The following is a 24,039-nucleotide window of genomic DNA, read 5'->3' as shown; positions in this document are numbered from 1 at the left end:
TTCACGAAAGTAAATTTAATATCTTCAACTGATACAAGTAAGAATTGCGTCCATTTCATTTTCTAGCAACCGCAAAGGTTATGATTCCTTAAAGAGGGTAAATGGAGACGAGTGTATTTGTTATTTAGTTAGTGTTGCCATATGCTACTCTTGAATAAGACGAATTCTATGTTTGCTTTTGTATGTAATAGGAACTGTCTAAGAATTATCGCAGTTTAACAAGCATGCGTAGTAATGCTATAGTGTGTATCATAATATCATACTGACGCATTCGAAGTTCTTTCTTCATCTCTTCACAGGTTTCATGAAGACTGGCCACCCCAAGAAAGAAAAGAAAGGACAACTATCTGACTATTATACTTGGAGACGAAATGCGTGTGTAACTTTGTAAAAGTTGTCATCCTTGTGGTATCAAAATCTTCTCATACGCATGTATATTAAGTCAGACATCTGTCGACCAAAATATTTACGTTTGAAAATAAATTGATTTTCCCTTTCCTAACTTTGTTATATTGTTAATATCATGTTTTAACAAAGATACTGAGTCAATGAGGAAAGGCAGGGAGTGCTAAGGGGTCAAAGTTTAGGGGATCAGGCTCATAGCATCCGGAACTGATTGAGAAATAATCACAAGAATATCTGGTGACTTTAATAACAATAGAATGTTCTTTGCGCAAGAGTCACGAGTTATGATGGAAAATTTAGTCTTCAGTGATCACTACAAGACGTGGCATCTTTCGCGAGTTCGTCCTACTTGTCCTCAGACCTGACACTCGCGGAAAATTTGACTCTCCCCCTCCCTTCCTTCTCCTTTTTTTATTTATATGTTTGTGTATTCTGGGCACTCATCTTTTTTTTATCGTGCCCTCACCTACGCTAGAGCTTGACAAATTTAATATCATTAATAATTAATCATAAATGGTTTAATTTTTAGGCAACAAACCGGCCATTTTGTGTGACCTAAATTGATCTCGACACAAACTACTGTTAGAAGCTCGATACTGACAACGTCAAATCTATCAGAGTAGCGTAAACGTCTTACAAGAGAGAGTGAAATTTCCTTCCAAATTTCTCCTTCCTCTCCACGTTGATACTTCCGCAGGCCTTTTTTCTCTTCTTCGCTTCCTTTGGAAATCTGAAGTAACCCGAAAAATACGAATGCGTCAACTCACCTAATTCTGTTTTGTTTGACTGGCAATTAATTAATACGATATCCTCAAACCAGTTTGAATGCACTATAAGAATTCATCATATCAAATCGCATGAAAAGTACACCCCCGATTAGAGGGTTTATGAATATAAACGTCACTATTTTTCTGTATTTGGTTTCTCTTTTTTTCACATCGTTGAGTAGCATGAAATTTATTCTTGTTATTGGAAAAAACATGTTTCGTTTTCTGGCTCTGCCATTCTTAATTTTGTAGACGAAAAGCTATTTAAAGACCTAACGAAAGAACTTTCAACACTAAACAAACGATTTCTTTGAAAATACACAAATGGGATGCATTGCTTTCTTACCTGTAATCACAACACAATCATCTTGCAGTGATCAATCCACGTTGACATTACTAATAATTCCTGAATTGCTGCAGCCTTCTAAGAAACAAAAGTTCACCTACTAAGTAATAATCTGGAGAAAAAGATTTGACGATTGGACAGGTAATTGCACCATATAATTCATGGCAATATAGAAAAATATAACATGTGACTTAACAGAAAAATCCTTTACTCTGGAAGAACTATCGGCTTTATAACTGCGTGCGCTACACGCGCTATACGCACGAAAAAACACGTTTTGCATAGGAAGGCTTTTGTTTTCTATAATTTTGATTAAACGCAACTCAGAAGCGAAAAGTTCGAGAAGATAAAATACGAAAATTTGATCAAAACCAAACAACATTTTTTCTAGCTTGACCCTTCACTATAAGTAATGAACCGAAGTTCGAACCTCTAACTAAGCGTGATTTCACTGCTATGATTGCTGCAATATCAAAAAGTGATTATGAAACCCGATTAGTAAATAAATGGTGGGTTCTAACAGTAAAACGCAACATCTACACCTAAGCAATTTGGTTTCTCTTTAGGATATAAATAGGACGTAAAACATTCTAACCTGTGATCACATGCAAATGTCGGCTTCAAATTACAATGCACGTTAACATCAGTAAACATCGATACATTCAGTTTTCAAAGAAGCAATTGTTCACCAGCAGAGATTTGACAAAGAAGTTTTAAATTCGACAGATAATTTGCTCCTTTGTGCTACATTTTTTCTCGTACAGGATTGAAATCCTTAGAGCGTGCGAGATGATGACGAAACAATCGGAAGAAATGTAACCCTAAGAGGACGCGAGATAATAACGAAACTTGTGAATATAGTGCAACCCTAATGGAACAGGAAATCTTTACAAAGAAACGACTAAAAAAGAGATGTAAAAGTGCTTAACATATTGTTATAACATAACCAAAGTAAAGCGCGTGCTCTGATTGGTCAATTTAGCGCCCCCCATTTTCCCATGGGTGTACACTGCTGACGTGAGCAAATGCAAAGACTATTTTTCCGCGCGCGCTTGTTTTTTCTGGTCACGTAAGATTTGTTAAATAAAAGGGAACTCTTTAGCTACAATGTATCAATGATATGTTATAAAACAAATGGTAAACACCACAGCGTACACTATTGAGTTATGGATGCACTTGGGAGGTTTGCTAAGCACTCAAGAAGCTAGAGTCGCTCGAGGCGATAGCCGAGAGCGACTCTTACGCTTCTTTCGTGCTTAGCAACCTCCCGCGTGCATCCATAACTCAATAGTGTACGCTGTGGTGTTTACCATTTGTTAAATGTTAACATCAATTGCAATACAATCCTTTGCATGCGCGAGAAAGTAACAAAATTTGGAAATAAAATGGAATAGTATTAACGATTAATAACGATGAAATCGAATAAATGTAATCCTTAGAGTGTACTAAGATACGAACGAAACAAACAAATAAAATTTAATCCTAAAAGAGTGTGCTTCATACTAACAAAAAATCGAATAAATACTAGTCTTTAGAGTACGCGAGATGCCAACAAAACAAACGAATAAAATTTAGTCCTTAAGGCGTGCGAGATACTAACAACATAATCAAATGAAATATGTTCTTTAAAAGTGCACAGGATACCGAGAAAACAATTGGTAGTAAAACCCGTAGCGTGCGTGAGACACTAACAAAAATATCAAATTAAATGTAATCCTTAGCGAGCGCTGGACACTGTAATTCTAATCCTAAGTGTGCGCGAGATACTGAAGAAACATACCATTAAAATGTAATCTTAAGTGTACGCTAGATATTAACGAAACCATCGATTGAAATCTAATCCTTAGTATGCGCTAGACAGTAACCAAACAATATATTAAAATGTAATCCTATGTGTACGCGAGATACTAACAAACAATCCATTGAAATGTAATCCAATGTGTCCATGAGATACTAATAAAACATAACATTCAAATGTATTCCTAACTGAGCGCCAGATATCAACGAAACAATCCATTGAAATTGGAAATATAATCCTAAGTGCGCAGGAGATACTAACAAAACAATCCATTGAAATGTAATCCTAAGTGTGCGCGAGATACGAACAAAGCAATCGATTAAAACGTAATCGTACGTGTGCGCGAGATACTAACGAAACAATCGATTAAGATGTGATCCCTAGTGTGCGCGACATACTTACAAAACAATCAATTACAAGGTAATCTTTTGTGTCCACGAGATACTAACGATGCAATCGATTAAAATGTAATCCCGAGTGTGACCGAGATACTAATGAAACAATCGATTGAAATGTAATCCCAAGTGTGCGCGAGATACTAAAAAAACAATTTATTGAAATATAATCTAAGTGTGCGCAGGTTACTAACGAAACAATCGATTCAAATGTAATCGTAAGATTGCGTTATATACTAACGAGACAATCGATTGAAATGGAATCCTGAATGTGCGCGAGATACTAACGAAACAATCGATTAAAATATAATTAAGTCCTCTCTAGATACTAACAAATCAGTCGATTAAAATGTAATCCTAAGGGTGCGGTAGATAATAACAAAACAATCCAATGAAATGAAATACTAAGTATGCGCAAGTTACTAACGAAACAGTCGATTGAATTGTAATCCTAAGATTGCGCGAGATGCTAACAAATAAAAATCGAAATGTAATCTCTAGTCTGCGCTACATACTAAAGTAATAATCGATTGAAATGTAATGTAAGTGTTAGCTAGATACTAACAAAAAATCAATTGAAATGTAATCCTAAGGGTGCGCTACATGCAAACAAAACAATCGAATGAAAAGTATTCCTAAATGTTCGCTACAACCTAACGAAAATAACGAAAGAAATGTAACCTTAAGTGTGCGCAAGATAGTGACAAAACAATGGATTAATATGTAATCCTAAGTGTGCGCATGATACTAAGTGTGTGTGAGATACTACCTAAACATAATATTGAAATGTAATCGTTAGTGTCGGTTATTTATTAACAAAATATTAAGATTCAAACGTAATCTTAAGTGTGCCTTAGATGTTAACGAAACATAAGATTGAATGTAGTCCAAAGTTTCCGCGAAATAGCAACGAAACATAAGATTCAAGTGTAATCCTAACTGAGGGCTTGATATAAACGATCGATTTAATTGTAAACCTTAGTGTGCGCTCTATAGTAATCAAACAATAGATTAAAATGCAATCCTAAGTGTGGACGAGATACTAACGGAAAATACGATTCCAGTGTAATCCTAAGTGTGCGCGAGATACTAACAAAATAAACGATGAAAATGTAGTCCTTAGTGTGCGCGACATACTAACAGAACAATCGATTAAAATGTAATCCTATATGTGCGCGAAATAATAACAAAAGAATCCATTAAAATGTAATGGTATGTGTGCGGAAGATACTAACGAAATAATCGATTGAAATGGAATCCTTAGTTTGCGTAAGTTACTAACAAAACAATCGATTGAGATGTAATCCTATGTGTGCGCGAGATACTAACAAAAGAACCATTAAAATGTAATCGTATGTGTGTGGAAGATACTAACGAAACAATCGATTGAAATGGAATCCTATTTGTACGCGAGATTCTAACAAAAGAATTCATTAAAGTGCAATGGTATATGTGTGGAAAATACTAACCAAACAATCGATTGAAATGGAATCCTTAGTGTGCGTAAGTTACTGACGAAACAATCGATTGAAATGTAAGTTAAGTGTGCGCAAGATACCAACGAAACAATCGATGGTTATGAAATCCAAAATGTGCGAAAGATACAAACAAAACATGATTTAAATGTAATCTTAAGAGCGCGTAAGATATTAACGAAAGAATCGATTGATATGAAATTCTAAGTATGCACAAGATACTAACGAAACATAAGATTCAAATGTAATCTTAGTGTGCGCTAGATACTAACGAAACAAACGATCGGAATGTAATGCTATCTGCGCGCAAGATACTAACAAAACAATCGATTAAAATGCAATTCTATGTGTGCGCAAGGTACTAACAAAACAATGAATTAAATTGTAATCTTTATTGCGCACGACATACTACCAAAACAATGGATTAAAATGTGATTGTTTTTGTAAACAAGATAGTAACGAAAGCATCAATTGAAATGTAATCCTGAGTGTGCGCGAGATAATAACAAAACAATCCATGAAAATGTAATCCTAAGTGTGCCTTAGATACTAACGAAACATAAGGTTGAAATGTAGTCCAAAGCTTGCGTGAGATAGTAACGAAACATAAGATTCAAAGGTAATCCTAAGTTTGCGCGAGATAGTAAAGAAACATAAGATTCAAATGTGATCCTAACTGAGTGCTTAATATCAACGAAACAATCGATCTTGATGTCAGCAGGCAAGTCAGAAATTTGAAGAAAACAACAAAACTTTTGAGTTTAAAAGACATGTTTCGACAGAAACCTCTTTCATCTTCATTTGATTAACAAAGCGTTACAAGTTGAATTTATAAGTACATGCTAATTAAGCTAGTAACAACAGGAAACGTGGCAATGTCAAAATTATAAGGATAGCTTTAGATTTACATGATGTAATTGTCGATTCAAAGGAGGTTGTTCTCTTTGAATGTGAATAGCTTCTTTTATCTTGAGTTGGAAACTCGTAGATGCGTGATCTAAGATATGGAAACAATCTACTGAACACAAGGCGCGACAATGTTCAGAATTCTGTAGATGTTTGAAAACGTGAGAGGCCCTATCACTGACTAAGTGCTCACGCACGCGTGTGGAAAAATGCCGGACCGTTTCGCCGACATAACAGGCATTACAGCCCGCACATGCAAACTTGTAAACCACACGCGAACGAAGCCCGCCAGGGACAGGGTCCTTCACGCCAAACATGTTACCTATCTTAAAGGAGGAAAAAACTAGTTTGATATCCAAATCATTGCAATAGCGCTTGATAAGGTGACGAATCCTGTTTTGAGTGACGACAGAAAAACGGCCGATGTAGGGTAGTTTAAAGTAAAATATGGGTGAAGTGGGGAGGGAACCCTGGGGACAATGATCACTTAGGGTCCCAGTAATGTAGCGGTTTGCAACTTTTTCAATTAAATGAGCAGGGAAAAGATTCTTTTTTAGGATTTCCATAAGCTTAGTAATGTCTTCGTTTAGCCCCAACCAGGTGTTGTTAATCTTATAGGCCCTGTCAACAAGAGTCCTGATGAGACCCACTTTGTAGGAGTACGAAGTGAAACTGAAATAATTAGTTAATAAACCAGTAAAGGTTTTCTTACGGTAAACTCGAGTTAGAAAAGAATTGGGGTTACTGTTGTCAACTAGAACATCTAAAAAGGGTAATTGATGATGAGCTTCTTTCTCCATAGTAAACCTAATGTTGGGGTGTCTAGAGTTGATGTAGTCGAAAAATATGATGGCATCATGTTCTGAGTGAAATAAACAAAAAGTGTCATCAACATATCGGCGATAAAATGAATTTCAGAACCTTGAAAATTTTCCAAACACAGTTTTTTATGATGCCCCATGAAAAGATTAGCTAGAACGGGGGCATGGAGAGACCCCATGGCTACGCCATCAATTTGGTCATAGAAAGAGCCATTAAATAAGAAATGAGTCTGGGCGGTAGCTACAGTGAAAAGGCTTCTAAGATCAGATTTTCTTACCATCTCATACGGCGCCACCACAACCTCAACATAACATATTAAAGTGGCGTTGAGTTGCAAATGGAAATTGAAATGATTTGCCGTTGCGGTTTCGGTTCGCAGACGACGCAAATTCTACTGATTTCGCGTTATCGTTTTGCAAAGGACGGCTGAGAAATGTAATAAGTTTTAAAATGGACGTGCCGGGCTATTATTATGCTAATTAGATCCATTGTTTTTCCACGTTCTCGTTGCCGTCGCCGTCGTGGTTTGCTTAAGGTCCCTACTAACGAAACACAAGATTGAATTGTAATCCTAAGTGTGCGCAAGACACTAACAAAACATAATATGCAAATGTAATCTTAACTGAGCGCTAGATACGAAACAATCGAGTGAAATGTAATCCTTAGTGTGCGCGTGATACTAACAAAACAATCGAGTAAAATGTAATCCTGAGTTTGCGCGAGATGCCAAGGAGACAACCGATTGAAATGTAATTCCGAGTATGCGCGAGATGGTAACGAAACATAATATTCAAATGTAATCCTAACTAAGCGTTAGACAGTAACAAAACAATCGATTAAAATGTAACCCTTAGGGTGTGCAAGATACTAACAAAACAATTGATTAAAATATAGTCCAGTGTGTGTACGAGGTACTAACGAAACAATGGATTAAAATGTAATCCTAACTAAGTGTTAGACAGTAACAAAAAAATCGATTGAAATGTAATCCTTAGCGTGTGCAAAATACTAACAAAACAATCGATTAAAATATAGTCCAGTGTGTGTACGAGATACTAATGAAACAATGGATTAAAATGTAATCCTAACTGAGCGTTCGATGGTAACGAAAAATTCGATTGAAAAGTAATGCTTAGTGTGCGCTAGATATTAATCAAACAGTAGAGTAAAATGTAATCGCGAGTGTGCACGAGATACTAACGAAACATAATATTCAAGTGTAATCGCATCTGAGAGCTAGATATAGACAAAACAATCGAGTAACACAAAATCCTTCGTATGCACTAGATAGTAACCAAACAATAGAATAAAATGTAATCCTAGGTGCGCACAGGATACTAACGAAACAATCCGATTGATATGAAATTCTAAGCGTGCACTAGATACTAACAAAACAAACGATGGAAATGTAATCCTAAGTGCACACGAGATACTGATGAAATAATCCAATCGAAATGTAATTCTAAGTTTGCGCAATATAAGAATTAAATTATTATTATTATTATTAGATACCAACGAAACAATCGATTGAAATGTAATCCTCTGTGTGCGCGAGATACTAACAAGACAATCAATTAAAATGTAATGCTATGTGTGCGCAAGATACTAACGAAACAATCGATTGAAAGTAATCGTAAGTGCACGCGAGATACTAACAAAACAATCGATTAAAATGTAATCGTACGTGTGTGTAAGACACTAACGAAACAAGCAATGGAAATGTAAGACTATGTGTGTGTAAGATACTAACGAAACAATCGATTGAAATGTAATCTTACATAAGTGGAAGATACTTACGAAACAAGATTGAAATGTAATCCTAAATTTGTGCGAGATAGTAAGGAAACATAAGATTCAAATGTAAGTAATCCTAACTGAGCGCTACCTACTAACGAAACAATTTTTTGAAATGTAATCCTATGTGTGAGCTAGATAGTAACCAAACAATAGATTCAAATGTAATCCTAAGCGCACGCGAGATACTAACAAAACGATCGATTAAAATGTAATCCTATGTGTGCGCAAGACACTAACGAAACAAGCAATGGAAATGTAAGACTACGTGTGCGCAAAATACTAACTAAACAATCAATTGAAATGTAATCCTAATTGTGAGCTAGATAGTAACCAAACAATAGATTCAAATGTAATCCGAAGAATGCGCGAGATACTAACAAAACAATCTATTGAAATGTAATCCTATGTGTTCGCTAGACACTAACAAAACAAGCAATGGAAATGTAAGACTATGTGTGCGCAAGAAACTAACGAAACAATCGATTGAAATGTAATCCTAAGTATGCGGTAGATGCTAACGAAACAATCGAATGAAATGTGATCCTAAGTGTGCGCAAGTTAATATCGAAACAATTGATTCAAATGTAATCTCAAGTGTGCGCTAGATACTAACGAAACAATCGAATGAAAGTGAATTAAATGAAATGTAATCGAATGAAATGCAATCGAATGAAATGTAATCCTAAGAGTGTGTGAGATATAAACGAAACAATTAATTGAGATAATCGAAAGAGTGAGTAAGATTATAACAGAAAAATTGGATGAAAGTGAATCCCAAGAGTATTTGAAAAACTGGGGAAACGGTCCTGAGAGTGCGCGAGATACTAACGAAACAAAGAAATAAATGAAAGTGAATTCTTAGAGTAGGTAAGATGCTCACGAAACAGTGAAATACAATGTAACCCAACGAGTGACGAGATAGCAATGAAACAATGGAATGAAGGTTAATCCTAAAAGTGATTTCTAAAAGCGCACGATATACATACGATATCTAACGAAACAAGCAAATGAAATGTTATTCTAAGAGTGCACGCGGCATATACGAAACAGTTGATTGAAAGTGAATCCTAATAGCGCACGAGACACTAACGAGACAGCCGAATGAAATGTAAAGCTAGGAGTGCAAGCCACACTAACAAAAAATGGAATGGAAGCGAATCATAGGAGTACGCTAAATTCTAATATAATAATCGAATAGAATGTAATGTTGGGAGTGCACGCGATGGTAACGAATCAATGGAATGAAATAGAATCCTAGGGGTCCACGAGATAAATGTCAGGAATCAATGGAAAGAACGTGAATCTTAAGGGTGTGTGAGGTACATACGAAAACATTGGAATAAAAATCAATCTTACTAGTGGGGGATGTAAGGAACGAATGGAATGATAGAGAATCCTAGGGGTGCTGAAGATACTGATGAAGCGATGCAGAGAAAGCGAATCCTGAAATAAGCGAGATACTTATGCAAGAATGATATTAAAATCAATCCTCCGATTGCACGACATAGCAATTGAAAGAAGAGAATGATAGTGAATCCTACGGATACATGAGATGTAAATGACACAATGGAATGAGAGTGAATCCTACGGATACATGAGATGTAAATGACACAATGGAATGATAGTGAATCCTACGGATACATGAGATGTAAATGACGCAATGGAATGAGAGTGAATCCTACGGATACATGAGATGTAAATGACACAATGGAATGATAGTGAATCCTGCGAATACATGAGATATAAATGTCACAATGGAATGAGAGTGAATCCTACGGATACATGAGATGTAAATGACACAATGGAATGATAGTGAATCCTACTGATACATGAGATGTAAATGACACAATGGAATGATAGTGAATCCTGCGAATACATGAGATGTAAATGACACAATGGAATGAGAGTGAATCCTACGGATACATGAGATGTAAATGACACAATGGAATGAGAGTGAATCCTACGGATACATGAGATGTAAATGACACAATGGAATGATAGTGAATCCTACGGATACATGAGATGTAAATGACACAATGGAATGAGAGTGAATCCTACGGATACATGAGATGTAAATGACACAATGGAATGAGAATGAATCCTGCGAATACATGAGATGTAAATGACACAATGGAATGAGAGTGAATCCTACGGATACATGAGATGTAAATGACACAATGGAATGAGAGTGAATTCTACGGATACATGAGATGTAAATGACACAATGGAATGAGAGTGAATCCTACGGATACATGAGATGTAAATGACACAATGGAATGATAGTGAATCCTACGGATACATGAGATGTAAATAACACAATGGAATGAGAGTGAATCCTACTGATACATGAGATGTAAATGACACAATGGAATGAGAGTGAATCCTGCGAATACATGAGATATAAATGTCACAATGGAATGAGAGTGAATCCTACGGATACATGAGATGTAAATGACACAATGGAATGAGAGTGAATCCTACGGATACATGAGATGTAAATGACACAATGGAATGAGAGTGAATCCTACTGATACATGAGATGTAAATTACACAATGGAATGAGAGTGAATCCTACGGATAGGGATACATGAGATGTAAATGACACAATGGAATGAGAGTGAATCCTACTGATACATGAGATGTAAATGACACAATGGAATGAGAGTGAATCCTGCGAATACATGAGATATAAATGTCACAATGGAATGAGAGTGAATCCTATGGATACGGATACATGAGATGTAAATGACACAATGGAATGAGAGTGAATCCTACTGATACATGAGATGTAAATGACACAATGGAATGAGAGTGAATCCTGCGAATACATGAGATATAAATGTCACAATGGAATGAGAGTGAATCCTACGGATACGGATACATGAGATGTAAATGACACAATGGAATGAGAGTGAATCGTACGGATACATGAGATGTAAATGACACAATGGAATGAGAGTGAATCCTGCGAATGTGCTCAATACTCCCGAAATAATAGAATAAAAGTGAATCCTAAAAGTGCACAAGATACTGATAACAGTGAATTAAAAGTGAATCCTATGAAACTATTTTTTTGCGTCCATACAAAGGCCTAACCACCGTAAGCAATCCTTCAAATCCGGTTTTGCGATAAAAATCACTCATAGTTTAGGCGAAATAGCCGAATACTCTGAAATATGGAATGATTGAATATCCTAAAACGAGGAATGACAGAATGTTCTAAAACACAGCATACCGGAATATGCCAAAACGTACAATGATTAAATATTCGAAGAATTAGAATGCCTAAGTTGAGGTATTCTGAAGGAGAGCAAGACTGATGGAACGATGAAATTTATTGTAACATTTGGTGTAGAGAAAGTATCTTGTGATCAGTCTCCTCAGACTATGGGTAAAAGTAGTAAAGGAATACGCTTCTAGAGAGCTCTGGTACCTTGTTCCTTCCGCCCCCTCCCCCCACCTCAATCCTAAAAAAATTTTCTAAAAGTTTGCTTCTATTTTCGTTAAATCGGACATATAGGTATCCGTCACTAAATCACATTATAAATACCACTATTGTTGGTGAATTTTCATATACATACATACATTTTTATGACCTAGGTTCTTTTAATGACAAATTTGAAACAGATCTGAAAGTTATTTCTTGAGAACCACCCATTAGAATTTCACGAAATTTGGCAGGAAAATACTTTAGGAAATAAATAACTGGAGTATTAAAGAAAAATTGATTTTAAACAAAGGAAATTCTAGAAAATTGAGTGAACCTTCAACAAGGGATAATTGAAGATCTCTGTTAAATTGTTAGCAAAATGGTGTTAAATTGTGAGTATCATTACAAGCTTGTTGCATGCAAGTTATAAAGAAAATCTAATGACTAGATTTTCTACAAATAAACAAAACGGATTTTAATTGCCTGTTTATATCTATTCACGTCGCCATGGCAACGGTACATACGTCAGCTTAACTATCAAAAACACAAAGTTTGTGTTGTTAACTTGCTTGCTGCCAGTTTTGGTGATCGAGAGATCAAGGGTTTTAGAGAAAATGGTGAAAGTAACAAAGGTATCAAAAACTGTGTACAGTCACCTTAACGCCGCGGATATGCCAACAGAGGTATAAAACGTGTTGAATCTGTTCGCTTGAGAAAGGGGATCTTCCATTGCTAGAGATGGTGGATCTTTTCTAGGTAAGCACGATTTAAGACTTCCCAGATGGGATTTGAATTTCCATTGCTGTTTTGAAGTTCGGTACGAAAATGTCCCATTTCAGCAAGTCGAATTTCAGACTTGACCTCCTGACGAAAGAACCGATAGGCATTCTAGTGAAGCCGGTCTTTTGTTTTAGTCGCGCTTTTGTGCCATTTATCTCGAGTTCTCGTGAGCTGTCGAATCTCATGTGTGGTCTTGATTTTATTTTAACACGCTTGATGGGTGCGTGAACGTTTAGTACATTTAAAAACAGAGAATTGAAAACATGAACTTGGTTATCTAAATCATCGAAAATGATAGCTATGTGGACTGGAGCGCTAGCCTAGTCATCAGTAAATCTAGCATGAGTATAATTCTTGTAGGTTCTTGTGGCGATGTATGAACAACGCGGTTTGGGCGCTTTTAACGTAAGTCCAAGCCAAAAAAAAATGGAGATTGCTAAACCCATTAGAAAAGAAAGTTTTGAAAAGGAGGAGAATTGAAATCATCAATCATCAGAAGAAATTGGAAATTGGATTATGAGAAAAACCTAATTGCACTAATAGAATATTTAGTCATCACACGTTTTAAAATATTCCGTCGTGCTGTGTTTCGAGTTTTCATTCAGTCTGCGCTTTAGAATTTCAGGGTATTCCGCCTTTCCTACATTCCATTATTGTCAAGATTGGGTTCCCCACAGTTCGCCTTCAAGCGAGCTTTCATGATAAGCTATTGAGCCGTACACTCCCGCGTGTTAGCTGTAAACCATCGCTTACCTCGAAAATGGCTTCTAATTCCCGTCTGGCTGTCCAAATTACTTTCAAAACCACTTAGAAAACATGTCGGATGACGTTTACTCATAAAAACCACTTCATTTGACTGCCTGACTACCTGATTACCTGATTCCCATTCTTGTTTTGATTTGCTTTTTCTTCATATACTCGACATCAAGTGTCTTACCTGAAAATCAACTAGTGATCGCTAAGTTTCCAAAACAAATTTCTGACCAAATTTGGTGCAAATTTGATGGAATGAAATCGCAAAATACCTAGTCGTCTTACCAGCATCTTAATTGATTTTAGGCAGCCATAATATATTAAAACCTTTGAAAAAAAGATCGTTTTTAAACTCAGGCTATAGGTTAATCAACAAGAACTAGACACGAGAAGAATACATGCAGGCGTGTGGTTTAGGTATGGTTGCCCCTTCAAATCGTTCAATTCTTGTCAAAAAAGAGAAAGACTATCATAAATTTTGACGTATCTTACGAAATGTATCTTTATCCTTCCACTAGCTCTGAGGGAACCTTGTCGTGGAAGAACATATGACGTGTGATTTACTTATTCATGAGGAACAGAACGACCCTTGGCTCCTAAATTAAATTGGGAGCCTTAATTTTTTTTCAACCCTTTTGGATCGCTAGAAGAGGGAGAGAAAGGGCAAGAAGTTAGGTGGGTAGATTACGACCGAAATAAACAATAATAATAATAATAATAAAAGCGGAAGGCAAGAAGAAAACACAGAACAATGATGTTTTCATTTATTATTCTAACTCAATAACTGTTTTTCTCATTTTCCCACTAATTAGTATGCAAATGACCTGAACCTTACCCGCAAGGTTACAGGGTACACTTTTTGTTGATGTAATAATTGTAAATCAAGGCTTTGTTCTCTGAAGTTTAAGCGAGTCTCTGATATCAAGGTTTGACATAATCCAAGACAAACAGAGGAACTAGGATCTTAAGGTTGGTCTACAAATTAAACGTTTTCTGTTTAAGTAAATTAGCCTTTTGATGGTATCGTAATTTTAAAGTTCTGGGTTTTCTTAATTTAGGAAATGGATATTTTATAGACAAAATTGTATCGAGTGTTCTAGCCATGCGAGAAATGAGACTTACGATTATGTATTTTCAAACTTTCTTGCATCGTTTCTTCGCTTTTAATAGGAAAACTAAACTATAAGTCACGAGCTACATGTAATGGTTACTTTGAAGGTGCATTTTACCTTATTTTTCATTAAAATGGAAACATTCTTAATGTCAACACTGGTTCCTTTTTATTGAATCAAATGGCAAAAAACAACAAGCAAATGACTTGATGCTTTGTCGTCGTTTTAAAGTGCAGTGTTTCCTGCTTTAAAACTGAAATGAGCTACTCTTGGAGGTTACTTGACAAAAATATTCAAAAACATTTCGCGGTTTATTCCAAAGCCCTAACATCCTCCAATGTCGTTCAAATCAAAAGAAAAATCTTTTGCCGCGCGCTAAATGTGGAAACTTTTTGGACGCCAAACCGTACTTTCATTGCGCAAAACAAAGAGGTAAAGGAGACCTTGCTAAGTATTAAGGTCGATTATTTTAAAAACAGCAATTAAATAGAAAACTAAATAGATATTTTGAGTCCTAGGTACTTTAAACTAAAACAGAAATTTACAAACAAAACTTTAAAATGTAGCAAGAGAAAAGAAGGAATGAACTTATCGAATACCGCGCATATTTGCCGGTGGGTTACTTTAGCAGCACTGGTTGCAACTTTAACCGTGATTTACGAATTAACCACTGCTTTCAAAAGTGAAATAAAACTAACAGCGAAAGCTGCTGCAAACGATCCATTTTCAACTTTTAATATTAGGACAAATACATTACGCACCATTTTTACATCAAAACAATCCAACCGAGCAATGAAAAATTATAACAACGTAAAAGGAAAACAAAAAACAAAAAACCTAAAGTGCCAACTAAGTGGTGTTTGGATCTTACACAAGATCTTTTACACAAAAAATATACCCGTAGTGTTACACTCTTCACGTCGTGAAAAAAAAAGACTCCATTGGATTAAACTCCATAGAAACGTGTTCCGAAAAGCATTATGTCCAGTCAACTGGGTCAAAGACAAGTCGGTGGAAGTAATGTCAACAGAAGTTTTGGGCATGAGTCCGAGTTTTTGCGTCACCTTTTCCGAGGTTTGGCTCTTTATCGCTAAGTTTCAGGCACAATTTCGGAAAAAATCATTAAGAACCAATTAGAGTATCTTATATGACATGTCTGGTGGTAGTAATTCTGGTGGTTTTGAGAGCATTTTAAAAAACAGCAATTTCTTTTATTTTTAGAAACAAGTGGCAAAGAACAAGTAGTACCTGTGCCGGAATATCATGTGATGAAAAGTAGGATGTGAAAAGCCATCATATCGACAAGAAACACTTACTAACACGACAGCGCCTTATCTTTGTCGAAAAATTCAAGTATAAATTTACTACTATTGGGAAACAAAATTTTGGAGAACTTAACTGATGAACTAAATGTAATTGATTTGAAATTGTTAAAAATGCATACGCTTTTTGGAACATTTTTTACAATTTGGTGTTTGTTGTCGCATAGTGGCTCATTGTTGAGAATAGTACAGTTATCATCGGTTTTGTAGACGGCACTTAGTCTGATAAGAAATATAAAACTTACGTGAAGCACCACATGCCGAAAAGACCCTTTCTATAAAGATCAGTTAATCACTTGCGGACGAACGACTAAGAGAAATAGGTGACTACTCCCTTGAGCAGACAACATCTTAAAGTCTTATTTCACTAGAAGGACAAAATCAATTTATTCGAAAAAGTGAACGTAGAACGAACCGAGAGAGCCAGTTTGTACTACTCCTTTCGTTTTGTAAACGTTTTTTTGGTGTTTGTTTTCTGGAATAGCTCTTTTTGTTTCTTTTTCATTGATAAACTTTTAATAATGTTAGGTTTTATACACCACAAATCGCTCGCACTGTTTCACATATAACTATTTAGATCTTTCGTGTTTCTTTTTGTAACTTTTTTCCTGCCTATCGACACGTCAATTTAAATCGATAACGTTGACTAAGTTGCAACAACAACAATAACAATCTTCATTTGTACTCCCTTACCTGTGTCAAGTTAAAAAACAATATTGAAAATAAATAGAGTACTGGCTGTCTGGAACAGCCATAGGGGCTAGCGGAGCCAGGCAGCCAGTAGACAAGAACATTAAATCAAAATAAATTAATGGTCAGCGAGATAGCACAAATACACACGTGAAAAGAAGAGAAAAGAATAGGAAAATGCTATCACTACGCTATTAGGGAAGTCTGAAATAATTAGATTAAAATATGAGTATAAAGCATTAATATAAGAAAAGCACACGCGTAGTAAATATGACAGCTAATAACATTATAAGATTATATACATATTTTATAAACTATAAAATAAGTTATATCAAGGCTTAGAAAGGTTGAGAGAATTTAACTAAAGAATAATTAAGCAGATAACTTGAGAAAAGACACAAATGCAATCTGAGATAATATGAATACATATATCTAATAATCATTAACAAGATCGCATTTAACTGATTTCTTTAATTTTGAAAGAGAAAAGGATTCAGAGTTTTCACTTATAGAGTTCCATACTTTAGGACCCTTTAGTCTTATTTTGAATATGCCATAATTTGTTCTTATTTTAGGTAAAGTGTAGAATATATTCAAAGAACTTCTGCTATTGTATTTGTGTCTTTTATTGACTTGTGTAAAGAAGGTATCAAAAACAGATGGTAGACGTCTGCTGTGAAATTTGTACATAAAGACTGCAACATTAAGAAAGTCAAGATCATGCAGCTTAACGATATCTAAACGCTTAAAAATTGGACTTGAATGCTCACGACGCAGTACGCCCCAGGAAAACGAACTGCTATCTGTTTGTAAGATAGGAGGTGAACCAATCTTTTGTCACTCCACGAATGCCATAGTAATCAATTTTTCCAATTAAGATGTTATGATTAACAGTATCAAAGGCTCTACTGAAATTAAAAAATATACCAGTAGAAAATTCATGGCAGTCAATTGCATGTTGTATCAAGTCTGCGATGCTTAGAATAGCATGATTAGTGGGGTGTCCCGCACGGAAACCAAACTGCTTGCAATAAAGTACTTTTTTCTTTTCCAAAAAGTCTAATATTCTCTTATGCATCAATTTTTCTAATAGTTTATTGAATATAGAGTAGAAATGGGACGATAATTGTTTAAAGTTGTTTGAGGGCCCTTTTTAAAAACAGGGGTAACTTTAGCTATTTTAAATTTATCTAGGACAATTGCAGTAGAAAAGGAGACATTAAACATAATTTCTAGAGGTTTGGATATAGGATGTTAATTAGCTTTTAGAATATTAACTTGGATGCAAAAGAGCCCAGTAGACTTGTTAGCTTTTAAGCCGGTAATTTTATTTTCGATTTCTATAGTTGTAAAGGGAAATAAAAAGAAATTATCGTGAGATGGAGCTGTGAGATACTAAAGGGCAGATTTATTTACACTAGGAATAATCTTTGTCAGATCATTTCTAGAATCGCATGATTGAATAAAATCTCGCATTCTGATTGGTTAACGAAGCGAGGTATTTAGCGTGAAATTGTGAGTTGAAAACGAGTCTAAGTGAAGTTGTTTCGAATCTACGTAAGCACAACAACTGTCGTCAAATAGTTACAAAGTTTAGTTACTAAGTCAATTTAAAATGTTTTCAAAACCATTGTCATCTTCTAAAGAGCAAAAACAAAAAAAGCGTTTTCAAAGTGAACCTGAGCCTGAGGTTTTTCCTTGTTTTGAACTGAACTTCAAATTCTTGGAGAGGCACGAAAAACCTCTTTCGCTCGCGACAACCCGAAAGCGAGAAAATCCTGTGAATACGGCCCAGAAAAAACAATCTCCGAGCTAACAGATCACGCCAACCCGGGTTCAAAATCCATCTACAGCCATAATCTTTTAGAAAAACAACAAAGGGTGTCAAGCAAGTTGGCTTGGTTTTCAGTCGTACCAGTACGACTGTCACAGCAGCCAACGCCAGCGACGGTCCACGCACTAAAGCTTTGCGAGAAATTTATGTCAATAGCCTTGCACTTCCATCAGTAGTTGGCAATAACACAACAACAATGAATAACTTCATTGATGATCTAGCAGCAAGAGTTCTAGGTGGATTGTTCACCAATGTATCGTTCAACAACTCTCCAGTGAATATTTCCATCAACTTTCGGTCGAGTGCTCATCCCAACGATTCAGCTAATGGCAGTCGCCTGTAGTGAATTTGTACAAATAAAAAGATTAAAGTTTTTGTACTTTTCATGAAACACTTGAAATCAGTGCTTTCGCTTGCACACTTCATTTCTCTCAGTTTGCCACCAAAGAGGTAAAAGGTTTAAATTATTTTCCTTCTCGGGCAAATTATTTGGAATTTTGAAAAAAAATGTTAACGATAAACGGCTTGTAAATTAAGTGAAATACCACTATTATCCTTAAATAATGTGAAGCTTGTTTAAAAAGTTCGAAAATTAATGTAAAATCAAGCACGAGGTACAAATAAAATTGTCGAAGGTTCAAACGTGTACGACTAACCTTGCCTTCTATTCGCTAACATAGTGACACTTCTGACAGTTGGCTTTAAAATAGCTTCAGTCTAGAGCGCGCGCTCGGGATAAAAACAAACAATAATATTGCCGATTTAATTTCTTGTTTTCTTATTTTCATTCAGTTATGCGATTCAAGGAAAATTCATTACCTGACTCGTGAATTCCGCGTTAAATTGCACTTGAAAACCGATATCGCACTCGTCGCTTTGCGATTCGTGCGATATCGGTTTTCGCGTGCAATTTAACGCGGAATTCACGAGTCAGGTAATGAATATTCCTATAATATTAGTAAAACAAGACGAAAGATGAAAGACGTTCACTTTTGTTGAGGCTGCTCAATTATTTATTTTCGCCAGTCACGTTTGCTTCTCAGATATCAATTTATACCACATTTTGGACAGCTGGAAGGTTGGCAAGAGCACGACGCATGGGAATTACCAGCAAAACTCATTCGTGGAGGACCATGAATTGGTGGAGTTTTGGTTTCGCCATTGCACCTTTTAACCAATAATAATAATAATAATAATAATAATGAACGTTCTTAATACGCATTTAAGAATCTCAATGCGCTTACAATAATTTTTACTAAGGTTGAGATCGGACGTCAGCATAATCAGGCGCCTCTGGCAGCCGCTTTAGTCCATGTAACGACCTCACCTTTTCCCACCCATCCCACCCCAGGGGAGGACATCCATCACACAGTAATCTCGTGCGTGGGAAATTAACGTCTCCTACCCCTAACCCTGCAGGAGACGGGACCTCCATTTATTCGTCCCTATCCGAGAAGACTAGAATATCTAACCATTTCTTGATGTTGAGAGAGGAAGCATATTCTTCTCAGTTAATTTTAAGACCCTGAGTGTTGGTCCGGCCGGTATTGAACTCTCGACCTCCCGCACGGCAGTCCGGCGCTCTCCCAATTGAGCTAACCAGGCGGCGGTTGTCTACAAGTTGTCTACATGCAAATGATCCTTTCAGCAATGACTTCTAAATTAACAACATTTTAAATTGTAAAAGCCCAACGCAACTCACCGCTTCAACACATCGAGATCATATAGAGATCAGGGGAAAGAGTATATTGGGCGAATCGATACCATGAGTTGCATGGATAGAAAAGGTGCCAAAAGGGACTCCTCTCAGGATTCATCTTTTATGGCGCAACTCGGAACAACTCGTAAACTTAATCTCACCAACGCACTTTACAGTTTCAAAGCTCTTCTCTTTGGAGTTTTCATTATTTGGTAAAAGAGCAAAATCTCATTTACTCACTCTTATACAAGGTACTGATGAAGACGAACACGACGAGGTAGATTCAAACAACTCGATTTAAGCTTCTTCAGTAACACTTTAAAGCATATTGTTAAGGTCGTGCGAATGATTTCTATATAGAAATCATCACAAAGTATTGATACCTCAAATTGCCAAACATCCAATAAAAATACAACTCTGAATTCAGAGGGCTCAATAGAATAAATCCCTTTCTAAGAGATCTAAGGGGTTCCATTCCTAGTTGAAATACTAGAAGTGTTACTTCAAGCCACAAAATATGAACCAAAAGCGTAAACTTTAGACTAGAAAAAGCAAATCTATACTACACATCATTGAAAAGAAGAGAGAATTGAACTCGAAGGACTCCTCAAAAACTACCTCAAGTGGTATGAAAGATAACATCCTAATTAAATAACTGAATCATTTACAGCTTGGAGCGAAATAAAGAGAATTAAGTCAATGTTCGTCGGAAGCCCCTTTAAGTCTTTAAAATTTAAACCTTTGTAATAGCGATCGTGTATAAAATACCGGTTAGTTGACGTCTAAGAAGTGCTACAATACAACTTTACTACATGGGTATGTGTTTTTGTTTTGGATGTCCTTGGGTTAATCCAGTTCTTGAGAAATTTTCGCATCAAAAACGTTTGAGGTGGCTTTTGTTTCAATGGCTTTTGTTTTAATGAAGAGGCAAACAAACTGAACAAAGACCACTTGGTAGCTGTAATTTTGGAATGTAGCGTTTATTGCTTTAAAAACTGCCCACTAAAGAGTGGAAATATCTCAAAGCTCTAAGATCCTCCAATGTTGTTCTAAATCGATGGAGCAGTCTCACTGAACAGCAATATTTAGATGACTTAAACTTTCTCAGAGTAAAAATATGGAAGCAAAATGTTGGCTTTTCGATTTTTACATTTGTAGCAAAAAAAGGTTAAACTGGAATTTCATGTATTCATTGAAAAATTTCATATGTAGCCTCATGTCAAACATGTTAAAATGTTTCGGTCCCGTTCTCTGGCTACTTTCCAAAGCACTTATGTAAAACTGTTTTCTTCATAGATTGTACTTCGAAAAGCAGAATAATGCACGTCCCGTTGGTGCTTCTAATTCTCCTATTACACGCAGTTAGAGAAAGATGTGTGGCTACCGTAGCTGAGAATTACGGACTGGGAAGAGTCATAGATCTTCGAAAGGTCAACTTACTGGCAGACTTCCAGGAGAAAGAGAACAAGATCTTTGAGGAGCTACCGCCGAAATGTCTCATAAAGAAAACTTTGAAGTCTTCAAGCAGCCACTTCGAATATTATAAAAATACTAAGGCGTTTTATGAATCACTCGCCACCCAGTCAAGCTTGAGCGCCTCTTTGCAGTCCGCGTACTCATTGGGTGTCACGGTATCGGTTGCAACAAAGGGAAAAAGTTCAAAGAATACCGAAGTGAGTGGCATGTCTTTGATCAAGCAGGCCTTAACAGAAAAGGTCTACGTCGATAAAGAATGTCTACTGAGTGACGACATTTCCACCTTGAAAGGAACATTTATTAAAGACTTTGAGAACTTGCCCGTACACATAAAAAATCCCTGGGAGCGAAACTCATGGAGGGAGTATCGTACTTTTCTTAACAAATACGGCTCTCATGCCATAACGTCTGTTAAGCGCGGATCAAAATTTCAGCAAATGACATTCGCAGAGAGCTCGAAAGCCTACAGTCAAAGAGATTTCCAAGTGAAAGCTTGCGTTTCGGCCGCAGGACCTACTCAGGTCGGAAAGGTCGGCGTCTCTGCATGTTCAAACGTAAGCCAAAGTGAAATATCCAAAGCAAGCAGCATGAGCACGAGCGAGAAACGCTTTGTCAAAGGTGGAAAAAGGGAAACAAATAGCAAGCTGGCAAACGGGGCGACGTCGGTTGAATTAATTAACCAACTCATGGATGAAGCTGATGCTTCTCCTGCGTCTGTTCAGCACACCTTTATGGCGATCTGGACCATCCTACTGAGCCGCTTTAAACAGGGGTCTCCCAACAACATCCGAGCCACAAACCTTGAGTACTATTACCTGGGATTCTTGAATTTTGATTGTCCTTTCATACATAGCTCTGGACTTGCCCTACAAAAATTTGACCATACCACAGGTTCCACCGATGAACGTCCAGAATTCGAGTGTACCCTGGCAAAAGAGGGCTGTCACAATGACGATGACTGTCACTACAAACCCATTTGGTGCTCCTGTCGTGGTCCAACATGTGTCCGTTACAAGTCAGTGAAAGAAGGTGCAGGTGACACTAAGGAAACTGCATACGCAAACACGTTTGAAGATTGGGGATGGCATGGTTGCGATTGGAAACATGCTGGATCTTGGTGCAGTTGCTATAATAAGAATCGTGATCAGCGGAAAACTGTGTGGTCCTTGCCAAACAGAGATGCCCCCGCACATAAAGCATCAACCAAAACCACTGATGAAAAAGGCTGGGGATTCAGGTCTCCAAGGTACAACGAAAGGAAGGGATAATGAAAAAGGAAAGTTTGGCTTACTTATCATTGAAATTTGGTTCCTTTAAAATTATGTTATAACTTGATGAACGGTGCATGTGTCTCATTGTGTTTAAATAAAGGAATATATGTGAACATGTTTCATGAGCAATCATTGATAGTACCTGTCTGTGTGTAGCTCGTACACAATAGCTATTTTTCGGAGAACGGGAGAGAAAAACAGAGACAAAACCATGGTAAAACTACTCTTACAACGTAGTGTCGCTTAAGATTGATCTAGCGGGTGTCGACTGAAATCTCAACCAGATTTGCCTGATTGATTGTTTCGTGAAAACAGGCCGGAAAAGCAAAATGAAAAATAGAATAATGTTTAGAACGATTTGTCGTGTCCTATGATACGCTCAAGCCTTAGAAAGATTCAGACTGAATTTTCCTTCCTTCAAAATGGTAGAGAAGGACAGAGCGAAACAATGGCGAAGCTACTCTTAAAAACGTCAGTAGTATCGATTAAGGTTGATCTAACGCAAGGGATTAGAAACTCAGATATAGTGAAATATATGAAGTTCATATATTTTGAACTGCGGTATTAGATACGTATGATGCACGATCCTCGCAGTAGATAGCACTATTTAAGCAATAGCGAAAATGAGACCTGAAAAAAATTAGGCCTGTACGGGATTCGAACCACGGACCTTTGCGATACTAGTGCAGCGCTCTACCAATTGAGCTAACAAGCCAACTGGGAGCAGGCCGGCCTGCTCCCAGTTGGCTTGTTAGCTCAATTGGTAGAGCGCTGCACTAGTATCGCAAAGGTCCGTGGTTCGAATCCCGTACAGGCCTAATTTTTTTCAGGTCTCATTTTCGCTATTGCTTAAATAGTGCTATCTACTGCGAGGATCGTGCATCATACGTAGGGATTAGAAACTGTTTACAATCTATTGTCTAACGGGTTACTGGAAAAAGCGTTACCATCAAAAGGAGCA

The 24,039-nt window shown here is 36.7% G+C and overlaps 1 protein-coding gene, 1 long non-coding RNA gene and 1 pseudogene across 3 annotated transcripts; 1 reads left to right on the top strand and 2 right to left on the bottom strand.

Moving 5' to 3' along the window:
* Window positions 1-13,813, bottom strand: LOC111320577 (uncharacterized). Its single transcript, XR_002693877.2, has 3 exons — window positions 13,675-13,813; window positions 1,519-1,596; window positions 1-1,135 (listed from the first exon to the last, which is right to left on the bottom strand). It is a non-coding gene; the product is annotated as an uncharacterized LOC111320577 (long non-coding RNA).
* On the bottom strand, window positions 5,942-7,643 carry LOC148741885 (uncharacterized; annotated as a pseudogene).
* Window positions 13,814-14,557: 744 nt separating the features above from the next.
* On the top strand, window positions 14,558-23,191 carry LOC111320579 (DELTA-thalatoxin-Avl2a-like). 2 transcript variants are annotated; one of them, XM_022923238.2, is made up of 3 exons: window positions 14,592-14,643; window positions 16,008-16,061; window positions 21,628-23,191. In XM_022923238.2, the coding sequence occupies exons 2-3, from the start codon at window positions 16,055-16,057 to the stop codon at window positions 23,073-23,075; spliced, it is 1,455 nt and encodes a 484-aa protein (XP_022778973.2). In that variant the 5' UTR covers window positions 14,592-14,643; window positions 16,008-16,054; the 3' UTR covers window positions 23,076-23,191. The 2 variants fall into 2 exon arrangements, with proteins under 2 accessions (XP_088603138.1, XP_022778973.2); XM_088747012.1 differs by lacking the exon at window positions 16,008-16,061 and having other exon boundaries at window positions 14,558-14,643.
* Window positions 23,192-24,039: the final 848 nt, after the last annotated feature.

The sequence above is a fragment of the Stylophora pistillata genome, chromosome 1, assembly GCF_964205215.1.
Source record: "Stylophora pistillata chromosome 1, jaStyPist1.2, whole genome shotgun sequence".
In the NCBI taxonomy this organism is placed as follows: domain Eukaryota; kingdom Metazoa; phylum Cnidaria; class Anthozoa; order Scleractinia; family Pocilloporidae; genus Stylophora; species Stylophora pistillata.
Note: the sequence above shows the minus strand (reverse complement) of the source record. Positions and strands in the feature narration are given on the sequence as shown.